This window comes from Odocoileus virginianus, chromosome 7 (genome assembly GCF_023699985.2).
Source record: "Odocoileus virginianus isolate 20LAN1187 ecotype Illinois chromosome 7, Ovbor_1.2, whole genome shotgun sequence".
NCBI classification, from domain to species: domain Eukaryota; kingdom Metazoa; phylum Chordata; class Mammalia; order Artiodactyla; family Cervidae; genus Odocoileus; species Odocoileus virginianus.
The window spans coordinates 34,969,037-34,984,020 of record NC_069680.1 but is presented as its reverse complement, the minus strand read 5'-3'; the positions used below and the strand labels follow the sequence as shown (position 1 = coordinate 34,984,020).

General features: G+C 42.1%; 1 protein-coding gene across 2 annotated transcripts in view; it reads left to right on the top strand.

The window, feature by feature from the left end:
- The first annotated feature begins 4,264 nt into the window (after positions 1-4,264).
- UBE2D1 (ubiquitin conjugating enzyme E2 D1) overlaps positions 4,265-14,984 on the top strand; it is a 36,856-nt gene continuing 26,136 nt past the window's right edge. Inside the window, exon 1 of one of the 2 annotated variants that reach the window (XM_070470555.1) lies at positions 4,265-4,518. In XM_070470555.1, coding sequence (XP_070326656.1) covers positions 4,495-4,518 — 24 coding nt within the window. In that variant the 5' untranslated portion in view covers positions 4,265-4,494. The remainder of the gene's footprint in view (positions 4,519-14,984) is intronic. The other variant, XM_020903721.2, reaches the window with a different exon arrangement.

Sequence of the window (14,984 nt, the reverse complement as noted above, 5' to 3'; positions counted from 1 at the left end):
AAACTTTATTAAAATAGATTATGACTGGAACCACAGAACACTTTCCTTCTCAGACCTCATCAAACAGAAACCAAAAAATACTTAAACATTCTTGTGCTTGCTGTTCAGTACTCAGCTGGTTTTAATTAACCATTTAAAAAATAGGTTAAAAAATGGACAAAAACAGTTTTGAAGGACACATAAGCCCCACAGGTAAGAGAAAATACCCATAAAGGAAGTACCTGCCTGTCACTCCTGAAAAGTCTATGGTTGACTTCACAACCTTCAAGGCTGTCTGCACTGTGCCCTTCTTAATCCATGGTTCTGGCCCAGTTTCAAGCAGATGCTTAGTCCACACTGGGTTCTGACCGTATGGAAATTTACTAGCGCACAAGGAAGTTTGTGCTTCAAGCCCAAGCGCCAGCTGGGGAATGGTCCCCTTGAATCTTCTGGCCTGAGGCTAGACAGAGTTAGGGAGGGAGGGTGTAAGGATAGAATCTGTGAGCCAACAAGCCAGACAGATATTCTGGAAATACTTTTAAAGGTATTCAAGAAAGAATGCTTGAATTACATGTGCGCCAAACACCTGTTCTGAGCCATCCCAACTCTCCTGACTGAGTTTCACCTCCTGGTGGCTCTGGTTTTCAGTTATGGGACAATAGACTCACAAGGGAAAAAGGCCCTGCTGTGTCTGAAGACCATACTGTGGGTCGACTGTCCTAGGACGAATGAGAGGTCTCATCAGCCCAAAAGAGCACGCAGAGGTCAAAGGAAAGGGGAGCATTTGAGTAGGGAGGTCCTTCATAAAGACTTTTACTTTTTCACTTACTTTTGGCTGCACTGGACCTTCACTGCTGCATGGGCTTTTCTCTGCAGAGAGCTGAGGCTCCTCTCCACTGCAGCACTTCGGCTCCTCATCCTGGTGGCTCCTCCTGGTGCGGGGCCCAGGCTCTACTGAACTATGGGCTCAGGAGTTTTGGTGTATAGGCTTCATTGCTCCACAACACGTGGGATCTTCCCACACATGGGACTGAATCCATGTCCCCTGCATTGGCAGGCGGATTCTTAACCATTAGTCCACCAGAGAAGCCCTACAAAGACTTTTGACAGCACAGCCACAAAGAGGCACAAAGAAGAAACCAAAAGGAGCTCTTATATTTGCAAAGACAAATGTGTTTTCATGGAGAACAGGTGGAAGAGAAGCAAAATTGGCAATCAGAGACTGTTCACAGCAGTGCCTAGGAAACAGGTAACTTCTGTTCCAGATTGGCAAAGCTGGTGGTGGTATTCCTAGTAGGGCAGTCACTCCGCTTGCCTCACTTATCCATGGTTAAGTTCAGGAACTACGGACTCTGGACTCCTGACGTATGCCCTGTTCCATCATGCCACACTCATCAAGAAAGCCTGAATCTCAGGGACTTCCCTGGGGGTTCAATGGTTAAGACTCTGCGCTCTCAATGAAGGAGGTACAGGTTCAGTCCCTGACTTGGGAACTAAGATCCCTCATGCCACACAGAGCAGCCTAGAAAAAACAACAACAAAAAGAATGTCTGAATCTTTTCATCAAACCCTTCCTTTTCACTCTACTCTGAAAATTTCTGGTGAGAACAATGTGTCCGTTTCTCTAGGGTCTTCATTAAACTGCCCAGATTGTTGCTCTGATTCTATCAAGAGTCAGCACTCTCCTCCTGGTCCCAAGAAGCTCTTCATTCATCTCCTTTACTCAGTAAGCAAACCTCTCCAGAGACTTCTCCAAATGGTTTAATTCCTTATTTCAGTTTCTTTCTCCAGGATTATGCTTTTTCCCTCATAAGCAGCATCCGGCAACCATTCCATATTCCAAATGCTAAGAATGACAGTTCCATATCCTGAAATATGAGTTTCTGAAAGTAAGCACAATCGCTCTCATAAAGTCTGTATCATTTGAGTTGGGTCATGAAGGATGTGTTTGTCAGGTGCAAGCTGGGAGGTCATTCTATGCAAAGAGAATACATTGTGCAAAGATACATGACCATTTGTGAGCTAAAAGATGAAAAGGAGGCATCTAGGGACAAATTGGGATGGGTATTTTTCAGTACACTTAGGCATTGAACTTCCATGATACAAACCAATAGAAATTTTTAAGCAGTGGAGTGATATGATCAGTGTGTCTTTTAGTAGTATGTATGGTAACCTGGAAACCAACTCCTTGGAAAAGACCCTGATGCTGGGAAAGATTGAAGGCAAAAGGAGAAGGGGGCAGCAGAGGATGAAATGGTTAGATAGCATCACCGACTCAATGGACACGAATCTGAGCAAACTCTGGGAGACAGTGGAGGACAGGGAAGCCTGGTGTGCTAAAATTCATGGGGTTGCAATGAGTCAGACATGACTTAGCAGCTGAACACACACACACACATGATAGTCTTGCAGAGGGAGAAATTAATGCCAGTGTCTTGGACTCTTAGTGTTTTTTTGAATGAAACTGCCCTGATTGTCGTCTCTGACTGAGTGAGTGTTTTTATCTATTGAGTGGTGATAGACTGACTTATCAGGACTGTCCATTTAATAACACTGGAGGGCTTTCCTGGTAATGAGCACTTACTTGGAATTAGTGCTTCCCTGTAGTGGGAGCAGCTTGGGACAGCCTCACTGGCTGCATTATATCCAAATACTATCAGCTTGGGAATGTAACTCTCCAAAGCAGACGGTGCCCAAGCCCAGACTGTTTTTCCCCTATTTACAAGGACACTCTCACACTTGCCCTATGAAAAGGAAGAGCAATGTTTGGTAGGGTCCCACTTTCAGGAGCCCAAAGACGCTGTATCAAGCTCGCCCCAGTACACCTTTCTGCAGGATCATATGACCTTGCTGGCGTGTTTCAGAAACTTGTTTGCCCCAAAGTACTTCAAATTTCCCACAGCTGATTAGACCATGGTTGTCAAACTAATTCAAGAATAGTCAATCTATACTTTGCTCACTAGCTGAAAATGCACAGTCTGAAGTAAAAAGATGAGTTGTGTCAATGGGATTCTTCCCTTTAGGGAGATAAATAGGGAGTACCAAAAGGCTTGGCCGTTTAGCAGCAGAAACAGTGAAGAGTGCTTGCAGTGTGTTTGTTTGAAGAGTGTCATAAAGTGGAGTAAGGGTAGTGGGAGCTCATACCCTGTACAAGAGAAGTTAAGGGGGAGCTGGAAAAAGGATGGTGGGCCAGCGTGCAGAGAGAACCAAGATCTCAGGAAAAGGAAACTAAGAGAGGAGCTAGACTCCAGACTGGTTTTAGTTTTTATATTTGTTTTGGATGTGGGGGGTGGTGAGAAGGGAGAATGAGAGGCTTCTAAATTAAGTTTCAGATTCTATTAATATTTCTATCATTCTTTCACTATCTTATTTCCCTGAACGTTTTCTTTTAAGTTACGGATTTTTGTTCCTTGCCCTTTGTAAGCATTTGGGATGGTATGGTAGCTATTGTTTAGGGTTTCCTGCAAAGCTTTCTTCCAACCCTCACGTTGTAACACATTCTGATTCCTGGCCACAGCGAAGAAAGGTGCACATGTCCAGGAGGTTTTGGGACATAAAATGCTGAAACTGGGGTAGGAGTTTGGCTGGAAAAAGAGATTTTAAAATCATTGTCATATACATAAAAACAAGGAAGTAATTTTTATAGAGCACTTTCAATAGGTAGTGTGTTTGGCACATTATATTAATACCAGTTAATTCTGACAATAATATATGGAGATTACCTTCTCTTTGGACAAGCAGAAACTGAGGCTTAGAGAACTTAAGTGCTACAAGGTCACACAGTGGATAGGGATCAGAACTTGGATTCCATCCCAGGAGAGGGGTCAGTCCACAAAGGCCACGTTCCTCCAGCTATGCTGGGTGGCCTTCCAGTTTATGGGACGACACAAGGTCTATCGTTTAGATAGACCTTATATTAATGGCGAGAGGTCTGAGATTGGAACTCCAGGGTACTCTAACTCTTGAGAAGAGGATTTGGTAACAGAAAAAGGGAAGATAAAAAAAAAAAAAAATTACAAGATGAGCTGTAGCACACTTAGAATCCGGTACATGTTTTTCGAGCTAATTTGTTATTATTTTACAGATTGAGAACTCCAGTTTCAGTTACTTGATCAAAATCCACCTGCGAAGACTAACCCAGACCTGGCACCTCTGGGCCCAGACGGTGGGTGAAGGTCTCCGACCCAGGCAGCCGCCGAGTAGGATGCAGGAACTACATTTCCCTGTATGCTCGGCGGGAGGGGGCGGGGCCGGGCGGCCGCAGGTTCCTTCCCAGAAGCAAAAGCGGAAACAAAAGAGTCTCGCCGGCGTCCCCGCCCGCACACTCGCACACACTAGCGCTCGGGCGCACTCGGAGCAGGCACCCGCGCCCAGAGCGAGCCAGACAGCAGCGAGCCGGGGACCCACTCGGCTGAGCCAGTCAAGCAGCCGGCGATCCGAGCCCGCACTACCCCACGCCCCCGAGCCCTGCAGCCGTCTCCCGCTGGCCGGTGTCCCCGCCGCCCTCCCTGACCGATGGCGCTGAAGCGGATTCAGAAAGTGAGTGCCGGGGCCGGGCCTGGGGCAGCGGGGCGGGCTTCGGCTCGCTGCCCACGCTGACCCCAGTGGTGGTCCCGAGAGACGCGCCGGGAGGGAACGTGCAGGGAGAATGGGCTAGGGCGGGGACCGGGGGCCAGAGACGCCGGCGGGGCCAGCGGGCACCCGACAGGTGAGGTGGGATCAGAGGCAGGTCCCGGGTGCTGGAGGTGCTTGGAGGTAGGGGGACCGATGTGCGCTCGCGCCGGGGCAGCGCCGGGCGATCCCTGGCAGGAGAGCCTCTTCTGTCTCCAGACCTTCCCGGAATATGTGCCGCTCCGTCACTGCTGGATTTTGCCTTACACCCGGCTAGCTTTGGCCCTTGTCCTGCTGCTTTCTTCACGCTGTTTCTGAAGCCTGTCCTCTTTTATGATCTTGCCTTCCCGTGCTCCCGGGAGGGCATGGAAGGTGTGGTGGGCCTGCAGCCTTCCTCGGCGGAGCTGTTGGGTTTCTTCTTTCTCTCCTCTGCGGTTGGCTCTTGCTCAGATGCCCGAATGGGCTGGGAAAGCCCATTTGGGGCCGAGAAACCAGGAGAAGCCTCCTGCCCCTTCTATTTTGGTGCCTCTGCTGCTGCCACTTGAGGTCACATAGCTGTAGTGAAAACATAGTTGCTGATACACAACAAGATGACCTCCTGGCTGTGATTCATGGTGAGTCAAGCCAAGCAGGTTTTTTTGTTTTTTGTTTTTTTTCCTCGCCGTGATAAACTTATATGTAAAGTTTGAGACACAACAGAAACTGTCACAAATCAAATTGTTCCATGCTTTCACACATGGGTATAGAATGAGGAAGAAATGTGTATATTTATTAAACAAATATGTATCCTTCCCAACTCGGTGTAAAGAATTGTTTTCTCTTGAATGTTTTTTGCTACAGTCTGTAACGTGAACATCTTACAAACCTGAGATTGGGGCGATTTCTTTCTGTTTACTTTTGTTTCTTGTTGGGTTATTTGGTCTGTTCACTGATACAAGTTTTAGGCTTTACTGTTATGGTTCACATGGAGAACACTGAGAATTTCCTTTTTAATGGGAAGTGCGTTCAGCAAGTTAAGCCAGCAATGGACAGCATGTTTTGTAAAGGATTTCAGAAGAAATACTACCGAAAAAAAATTTTTATCAACTTTTTCAGGCACGAATCAATAGGGCAGTGATAGGGAAGTATACATTGTATTCTCAGTCACCATTGATGTCATCTTCTGGTACAGAGGACAGCAACTTTGTGACCCAGCCAATTTGGTGGTGGTGAAGGGGAGGGTTCAAATGATAGATCTGAGAAATCCTGTTGTTTTTTGTGCCTGTTAAGGTTACTCTCACAGTAAAGCACATAGCTAATAATCAGCACGTATTGATTAATATGTTTTCTGATTTGAAGAGAATGCAGTTACATACTTTTTTTCATATACATGATTCTGATTTTGAAACCCTACTCAGCATCTTTGCCATGCCTTGTGTACTTTTAAGTGATGATGTAATGTTGGCTCACATTTGAGGTAAACACACATTTTCCAAGGAAGTCTTAAAATTCCATTTCCTTCTTCCCTAGTTGTGACAGTTTTTTGCAAGACTGCATGTACAGTAGCTTCAAATAGTGTAAAATTTGTCGACAGTAAGTGAACATTCAAAGAAAATGGACACTGTTAAGTGTTCTGGGCAGTTTATCAGTCTCCTTGCTGAGCCAATGTGTTTGGCTTATATTTATAATATGGCATATATCCAAATCATATTTTTAGTCACTATTAGTTATTTTTAGTTTATAACAGAGTTGTCTGGTAAAAAAAAATTGGGGATGACATAACATCCCATCTCTGTGTGTCAGTCTTTGGCTTCCCTTCTCTGTTACCAAAAAAAGTGACTTGTACAGATCTCTTTTCCATTAATCACTTGTTCAGACCACTCTCAACTTTAGGAAGTATTTTGTTTGATTCCGCACATTTTCTCTTTCTTTACTACCTTCTTGATGAGAAGTGAATTCCAGGGGAGGTGTGCTGTTTGCCATGTGAGCAGTTACATTACAGAGCCCTCTTTGATATCGTCAGTATATAAGTTCTTTTTGAATCTTGGGTGCTTCAACAAAAGAATACATGTTATTAACTTTTGGCCTTTCTTTTAAAATGTATTAAAGTAACACTGTCAGGTAAGGTCATTGGGTTGCGATTTTCCTGGGCCTAGAGTGGCAGGCTTTGGAACTGTGCAGAACCTTAAAGAACTTTCAGGAGTGAAGGGCAGGGGAACAGCTTCTAGGGTAGTACATCAGAATCATCCATGGGACATTTCAGACCATCCCCACTGCTGTAGTCCATGGGGTTGCAAAGAGTTGGGCACGACTGAGCCACTGAACTGAACAAACCACTGCTGTAAATGGAGAGATGCTGCTGAGTCCCTCAGATGGGCTGCTGTGGAAAAAGGTCATGAACTACTGACTGACATTCTAGTCTACTCACTGTTGTTCAGAGAAGGAGCTTGAGGTTGGGAGTGGAGTGCTTTGTCCAAGTTAATCTCTTAAGAAGTGATTTGGCGTGTTTTAAAAAGGTCATGACTTCACAGTTTTTCACTTCATAGGAAAAGATGAAAGATGGTTGAATTAAATGTATTTGTATGAATATACAAAGCATGTGGATGTGAGTGCTTAAAATATATTTCTATGCTAAGAGTATGCTAAGTGATTTAATACTCTAATTTAGACACCCAGTGCCAGTTTTGTGTTTCAGCTCATAAATTCACACACTCTTTCCCTATTTTTAGATACAGTGGAAGATGTTGCCACAGTCACCTAAATCACTAAAGGGAAAAAATTCGAACAAAGTCTGAGAAAAGATACCCTCAAACATGTCTGAAAAAAGAGAATAGTTTTTCAGGTGGAATTAATTCTGAAGTGTTTCTTCTTGTTTTTTCTTTTGTTTCAAGTATTTCTTCTATCAGTGGGGCTTGCTTCCCTGGTGTCTCAGATGGTAAAGTGCTTGCAATGCGAGAGACCAGAGTTCGATCTCTGGGTTGGGAAGATCCCCTGGAGAAGGAAATGGCCACCCACTCCAGTGTTCTTGCCTGGAGAATCCCATGGACAGAGGAGCCTGGCGGGCTACATTCCGTGAGGTCAGAAAGAGTCGGACACGACTGAGCGACTTCACTCTCTCTCTCCTATCAATACCAACTTATGTAAACATATTTTGGAAATCATTTTTTAAATTACAAATATCATAGTCCTAAATGTCTTGAAAACCAGAAAAAAAAAAAAGGAATTTCTAACACAGTTATTATCTTAGTATTTTCCTTCTAGATTTGAGTTTTGCTTTGCAAATATAGCAACATAGATGACTATTCCTCAGTGTATACTTTTGTCAACAAAATGGAATATTTATATTTTTAATTTCAATTTAACTTAAAATATATATATATATATAATATAGGTTAAAATACAACTTTATAAGTGTTTTGAGCTGTTGAATCTTTTGATTTGTACAGTTTCACATTAGACTGCTTTATGTCAGTCTAGAAAACCTTCTGATACTTCAAAATTGCAACAACGACAAAACCCCAACAACAACAAAACCCCAGCCTTTTGTGGATGAAACATCAAATAGGAGAAGAAGCTATGGTTTCTATTCCTGGCTCTGTGACTTATTAGTTTGTTTCCCTATCCATACAATTATGCTGCTGATAAGTAAAACTGGCATGTATGACATGTAATGGTTACTCTCTGCTAGACACTGGATTAAGTGCTTGACATATATTAGTTGATTTACTCATTAGTGGACCCATGAGGTAGAAATAATTATTATCCCCATTTTACAGATGATGAAACTAAGGCACAAAGATGTTGAGTAATGTGCTCAGAATCACATTCTGTAATTGTAAGTGGCAGTGCTAGGAGTCCAGCCCAGACAGTTGGCTCCAGAATCCCTCCTCTTAACTATTTCGGTATATCCAGATGAACTCACATCTTCTATCTATTGTACTTAAATTGAATGACATAGAGTCAGATGAGTTTATAGACATGTTTTGCAAACTGGAACATTCTATACAAATGTAAAGTGGCATTATAATTAATACCTTGGCATATTTAATCATCTTCATAGACAACATCACTCAGTGTGTTGACTATGCATTGTAAATTTCTGCTTTAAAGTGATGTGCACTAGATCAGTTAACATGGTAAAAGAATAATATAACTTTGTTTATCTTTGTTCCATCACCTTAAATTTTTCCCCTCTGAAAGGATTTAGGAAACAGTGGCTGTAATTCATAAATGTCCTGTCAAAAGAAAATTTCATTGTGAAGTTTTTATTTGAGAAAATGGTATATGAATTAATCTAGCTATTAGTTCCCATAATAGCTTTGAAAAGTAGTCAACAGTTCAGATATGTTAGAAAGACTTTCAGATTATGAGATTAAGACTCCAGGTTCCTTCCGTTAAAAAGGATATGACTTAAAAAGTTTTAAAAAGAAGGAACACAGTATCTGTACTTCTTGGTAGATAAATGGTTTGCCTTGAGATGAAAGGAAGAAAATGTTCTTTTTCTAAAAAGACACTGTATGAATTTTTCTGCTTTTAAATCTTTGTTATTAAGTTCAGTCTTTCTTTTGCCTCCAGGATCATGTATTTTTCTTCCTTTTTCACAACAAAAGTGTAAAAAGATTAGATAACCTATCCTACTTTAAAAGTTCTGAGGTTCCTTCTCTGTGGAAATAAATAGCATAGATCTAAATATGGCAGTTTATGCCTATTTTAGGAAGCCAGGCACATATAAAAACTAAACCTAGCAGGATGTGGGATTGCCTCCAGCAAAGCAAAGTAGCATCCTTATTCATTTTAGTTCCCCGAAATACATGTAGAAAACATATTTAATGAACACCACTCATCAGAATGATCAGTTAGTAATACTTTCCATCAAACTGAGTTAATGGTTGTCTATAATGAATTGGCTCCCCTCCCCCCTTTTAAACACTGGATAGATTGGGAGTATGTTTAATTAAAAATAAGTATTTAAATACTTATCCTGTCTCCTCTTAACCCTGTATGCTGGCTTAAAAAATACTGGATAGGGCTTCCCTGGTGGCCCAGAGATTAAGAATCTGTCTTGCAGTACAAGGGACATGGATTCAGTCCCTAGTCTGGGAAGATCCCATATGCCTTGGAGCAACTAAGCCCATTTGCCACAACTGCTGAGACCTGTGCATCTAGAACCAGTGCCTGCAACAGGAGAAACCATCACAATGAGAAGCCCACGCACCACAATGAAGAGTAGCCCCTACACGCCCTACACTGGAGAAAGCCCACTCACAGCAACAAAGACCCAGCACAGCCAAAATAAATATATCTTAAAAAAAAAACCACTCTGGAATGTTTAATATAATCCAGATTTGCAGGTTTGGGTGTTGGAGGGACCCTCAGGGCACCTCAGAACAATTGAAAGCAAGACAGTTTCTGTTTCTGTTGGTCTAGATGGCCTCTTGAGAAGCTGAGGGTTTTTCCTCCCAAATTTAACTTGGTTCTGGGAGGAATCTGAAGGTTGAGTTACTTACATTAGACAGGAGTGATAGATAGGCTCCAGGAGCTGTCCTCAGTACTGGGGGGGAACCACCATGAAACACTTCATCTACCACTGTGGGTCGGACCACCACCATTCTCTGCAGCTTCCTGTCTTGCCTTTTCCTGGCTGTTGTCCCCTCTCTTCTCTCTTCATTTTACCCTGTTTGTGTGGCTCTTCTCCCTCACTGACAGCTTATTAGATTCCTACTCTCTTTTCAGATTGGGGAAAGCCCTTCCATCTGGGGAGGGGTAGGGGTTGGTTCCTTCACCTTTGTTACCTGTAAAATTAACCCAGTGGTTTTCCCTCCAGGCTGCCACCCTCCTTTTGTGAGCAGTTTCGATTGTTCTAGGGCATCACCGACTCAATGGACGTGAGTTTGAGTAAGCTCTGGGAGCTGGGGATGGACAGGGAAGCCTGGCGTGCTGCAGTCCATGGGGTCACAAAGAGTCGGACACGACTGAGTGACTGAACTGAGAGGGAACCCAGCTGAGGTGTTGACCTGGGCCTGTTGTTCTTCTCTAAACCCGTGAAACTGTTGAGGGTGTTTTTTTGCTTCCCCCAAGTTTTAATGTGTTGTATTTTCATTTAGTTAAAAATACTAATTTACCTTTTTGATTTCCGTTTTGGTCCTTGAGTTATTTAAAAAAAACATGATTTATTTTCCAAATAATTGGGATGTTACAGAGCTTTTTGTTACTGATTTCTAACTTAATTCCATTGTGATCATAATGTGTTGTTATTTGATGCCTTTAAAATTTTTGACCTGTTTTATGGCCAAGAATATGGTCTTTATTTTTTACTTACACAATAATAACATCCTTCTGGCATTCAACATAGACTTTTGAATGAATAGTGTTTTAGTGATTTCTAGTCCTAATTTTGCCCATCTCTGGTTGGCATCTTTTGTTTAATTGCTCAGTTGTGTCTGACTCTGTGACACTATGGACTGTAGCCCACTAGGCTCCTCTGTCCATGGGATTCTCCAGGCAAGGATACTGGTTGTGCTGTTTCCTTCTCCAGGGAATCTTCCTGATGACCCAGGGATCGAACCCCGGTCTCCTGCGTTGCAGACGGGCTCTTTACCATCTGAGCTACCAGGGATTTCTAGTCTTCATTTGCCTGTGTCTGGTTGGCTTCTAGGCTATGTCTAAGGAATGAATGCAAAACTAAAGTCTACACCTTGCTGATATTTTAGTGTTTTCTTGCACTTTTATGAGCTTTCAGAACAGGGGTGACAAAATCAGTTTAGTAGATCACAAACAGCAGTTTTAAAAATAGAATAGAAAATACTAGTGCTTTGGATATAGTAGTGGTGTTGTTTCATGAGACCTTAGTTTTAGTTGTGTATGTGTGTTCCTGTGCATGTGTGTTCCATGTACTAGGTTGTGGTGTATAATCCTTTTTTTATTAGTAACTGCTGTAATGAGAGTCTGAAAATCACTGTCCCATAGCATAAGATCTTTAGGTAAGATCACTGTTGTCAGAAATACATGCCATATATTTATCCATGCATGCATTCTCAGTTGCTCAGTCTTTGTGACCCCATGGACTTTAGCACGCCAGGCTCCTCTGTCCATGGCATTTCCCAGGTGAGAATAATGACGTGGATTGCTGTTATTTCCTTCTCCAGGGGATCTTCCTGACCCAGGGATCAAACCTGTATGTCTTGTCTCCTGCATTGCTAGGCTGATTCTTTACCACTGAGCCGCCTGGGAAGCCTACCATATATTCATACATATACCTATATGTGTACGTATATATAGAGAGAAAGCAAATGAACCTTTATACACACATACACGTACACAACACATAAAATGTTCTAGTCTTGAAACATTTCTGTTTGATACAAACTGTCAATGCTCATTATTTTCTACTACAAGTAGCAGCATTTTATAGTCACTGAGGTACAGCTGTAGTATTCAAGAACAGTACTGGGTGATGCTAAGAGAGATTAATTACCTTATTATGAAAATGCTGAAGTGCCTACTATGTGCCAGTTATTAGGGATGAAATTGTAAAAATGTAAATATTGGTAGATAGGTTTGTGTTTTAAGTAGGCTTTGAGAAATAGGCTGCTGCCTTTTTTTCTTTTCCTTGAAGCATATCTTTCTTGGTAACTATGAAATAAATAGTAACTTTTGATAATGTAGCATTTAAAATGCTCTGTGTTGCATGTTCCACCATGTGTCAAAATTCTATTATGTATGTAGTTTCCTATCATGTTTCTCTTGCTTTTCAGAGTGTCTGAACACAGACCCTGTCAAAGCTTGTGAAGTAGTGTTCATTTCTATCCGTTTATAAGGTAGAAGCCTCCTGGGAAAAGATAATAAGAATTCCTTTTCATTCCTTCATTCGTCACACTTTGGTTTCTCTTGAGCATGACTGAAAATGTGCAAATGGCCTTAATTCAGTACTGGAGCATTGTTGGCTTCAGTGTCGATTGAAAATAACGTGCTCTAGTTATTACAGCCTTGAGATGAGTGTTGTTTTGAGGTAGGAAGAGCGCTGCAGTGGAAGTCAGATGGTCTGAGCCTTTGTCCTGGCTTTGGCTTTGTGACCTTGGCCAAGAAACTCATAGTCCTTATTTTCTTTATCTAGAAATTTAATGGGTTGAACTAGGTAACTACTGTGGCCTTTTCTGACATAATTTTCAGCACACTTAACTAATGTTATGTGCTGTTTTCCTTTTGTCCCTCAAACAGCAAAAATGCTCACAAAAATAAATATGGAGCAGTGGTACTGTTTTGCTGCTACATGAAACTTGAATTAAAATCCTATTTTAAATTGTCAGAATTGAAATAAATGTGGGCCTCTTAATGTATAATATAAAACTAATGAGTCTCTAAAGATATAGTACCTTTTGATTAAAGAGCATTTATTTGAGATGCAGATAAGGTTTATTTCCCTTTTTATACTGGTAACATAGTGTGATTTTCTCATTCCATTTAGCACCCATCTGTTTCACAGGTATCTTTTGTACTTTAGAGATAATTTTAGGACTTCCCTGGTGGTACAGTGGATAAGAATCCTCCTACCAATGCAGGGGACATGGATTCAATCCCTGGTCTGGAAAGATTTCACATGCCACAGAGCAGCTAAGTCTGTGCGCCCCAACTACGGAGCCCACAGGCTGCAACCACAGAAGCCCCTGTACCTAGAGCCTGTGCTCCCCAAGAGAAGGCAGTGCAATGAGAAGCCCAAACTGCACTGCAAGTAGAGAGTTAGTCCCTGCTCACCGCAACTGGAGAAAGCCTGCGACCAGCTACAAAGACCCAGTACAACCAAAAAAAAAAAAATAAGACTATCCATACATTTAGACAACTGCCTTGCACAACTGCTTTACATCTAGTAGATTTTTTAAGATTCAAATTAATGCATTTATGGAGCACCTTATGTATATAAGGCATATGCAAAATATGATAAGAAGATGTATGGGAAAGCAAGGTATAAGCAGCATTATCTAAAAACTCTTAAACTAATAAAGATATGAGATGTATCGCAACAACTCGGTATACTAAGGAAAATACACCATACTTGAGCATGAAGGGAGTCAAAGGTGGGAGAGGCGAAATTTATTTGCGGGAAATCAGGAAGAAGTCTATGGAGAAGATAGAATTAGATATAGGTTTGGAAGATTGGGTAGCATTTTTTTTCCTATTATAAAAGAAATTCACGTTTATTGTAGAAAATTCAGAAACTGCAGACCAAAAAAGAGTGGAATGGGATTTCCCTGGTGGTCCAGTAGCTAAGAATCCATGTTCCCGATGCATGGGGCCCAGGTTCATTCCCTGGTCAGGGAACTGGATCCCACATGCTACAACTAAACCTGCTAAGAGCCAAATAAATAAGTAAATATTTTTAAAAAAAGAAAGAGTGGAGTGATGGTTTTGGGTAGCAAAGACATGGAAAGCAGGTTCATAGAGAAAGCTACAGAAATGCAAGCATCTGGAAAGTACATGACTTATTTGGAAAGGAACAGATAATCCTGTTTTGGGGGGTCAGAAAATAGTACGACCTTAAGACTTCATACTGTGGATAGGCCTTGAATACCTGTACTGACAAGTGTTAGTCGCTCAGCTGTGTCTGACTCTGCAACCCCATGGGCTGCAGCCCACCAGGCTCCTCTGCCCCTGGGATTCTCCAGGCAAGAACACTGAGATGGATGCCATTCCCTTCTCCAGGGGATCTTCCCAACCCAGGGATCGAACCCAGGTCTCCTGCATTGCATGTGGATTCTTTACTCTCTGAGCCACCATGCTGACAAATGTGTTCTTAATGCGGAAGTTGGGGGATACCATTGAAGGTTTTTAAGTAAGGAAGTAACATTCTTAATCCTATTGCTAGATATACGCTCTTGCTCTCATAGAACACAAGATTCTTTACCGTTTATAGATTTGTCACAAAAAGGGATGTATAGAGTCCCCTGCGAATATAGCAGGGACCCTTTAGAGGCTTTAGGGAAAGCCCCCTTAAGGAAATGATATTTAAGATGAGACAAAGTGACTGTGTGTGTGTGTGTGGTGGGGGGTGTGATTAGGAGTCTTCTGTCTAAAAGGAAATCATGTTTGAAACTAGAGACAAGACAGCATTTTGGGGAAGTGAAAGTCATTATGACTGATACAGAGAATGGTTGGGGGAAAGTGGTTGCACATGTGGGGCTAGAGAAGGGACAGATGTTCAAAGTCATTTTACGGATTTGTAAATCTTCTATTAAGGCTAATGAAAAACACTGAAAAGGTTTGACAGGGTACTTTCAGATACTTTGACCACAGAGTGTTGGTAGAGAAATAGGTTAGTTAAGACATTATTGCACTTGTTCAAGTGAGGTCCAGGAGGGTCTGAGCTAGCCTGATGGCAGGGGACATTTGGAAAGAGGGGTATATGAGAAGAGTTGTAGGAT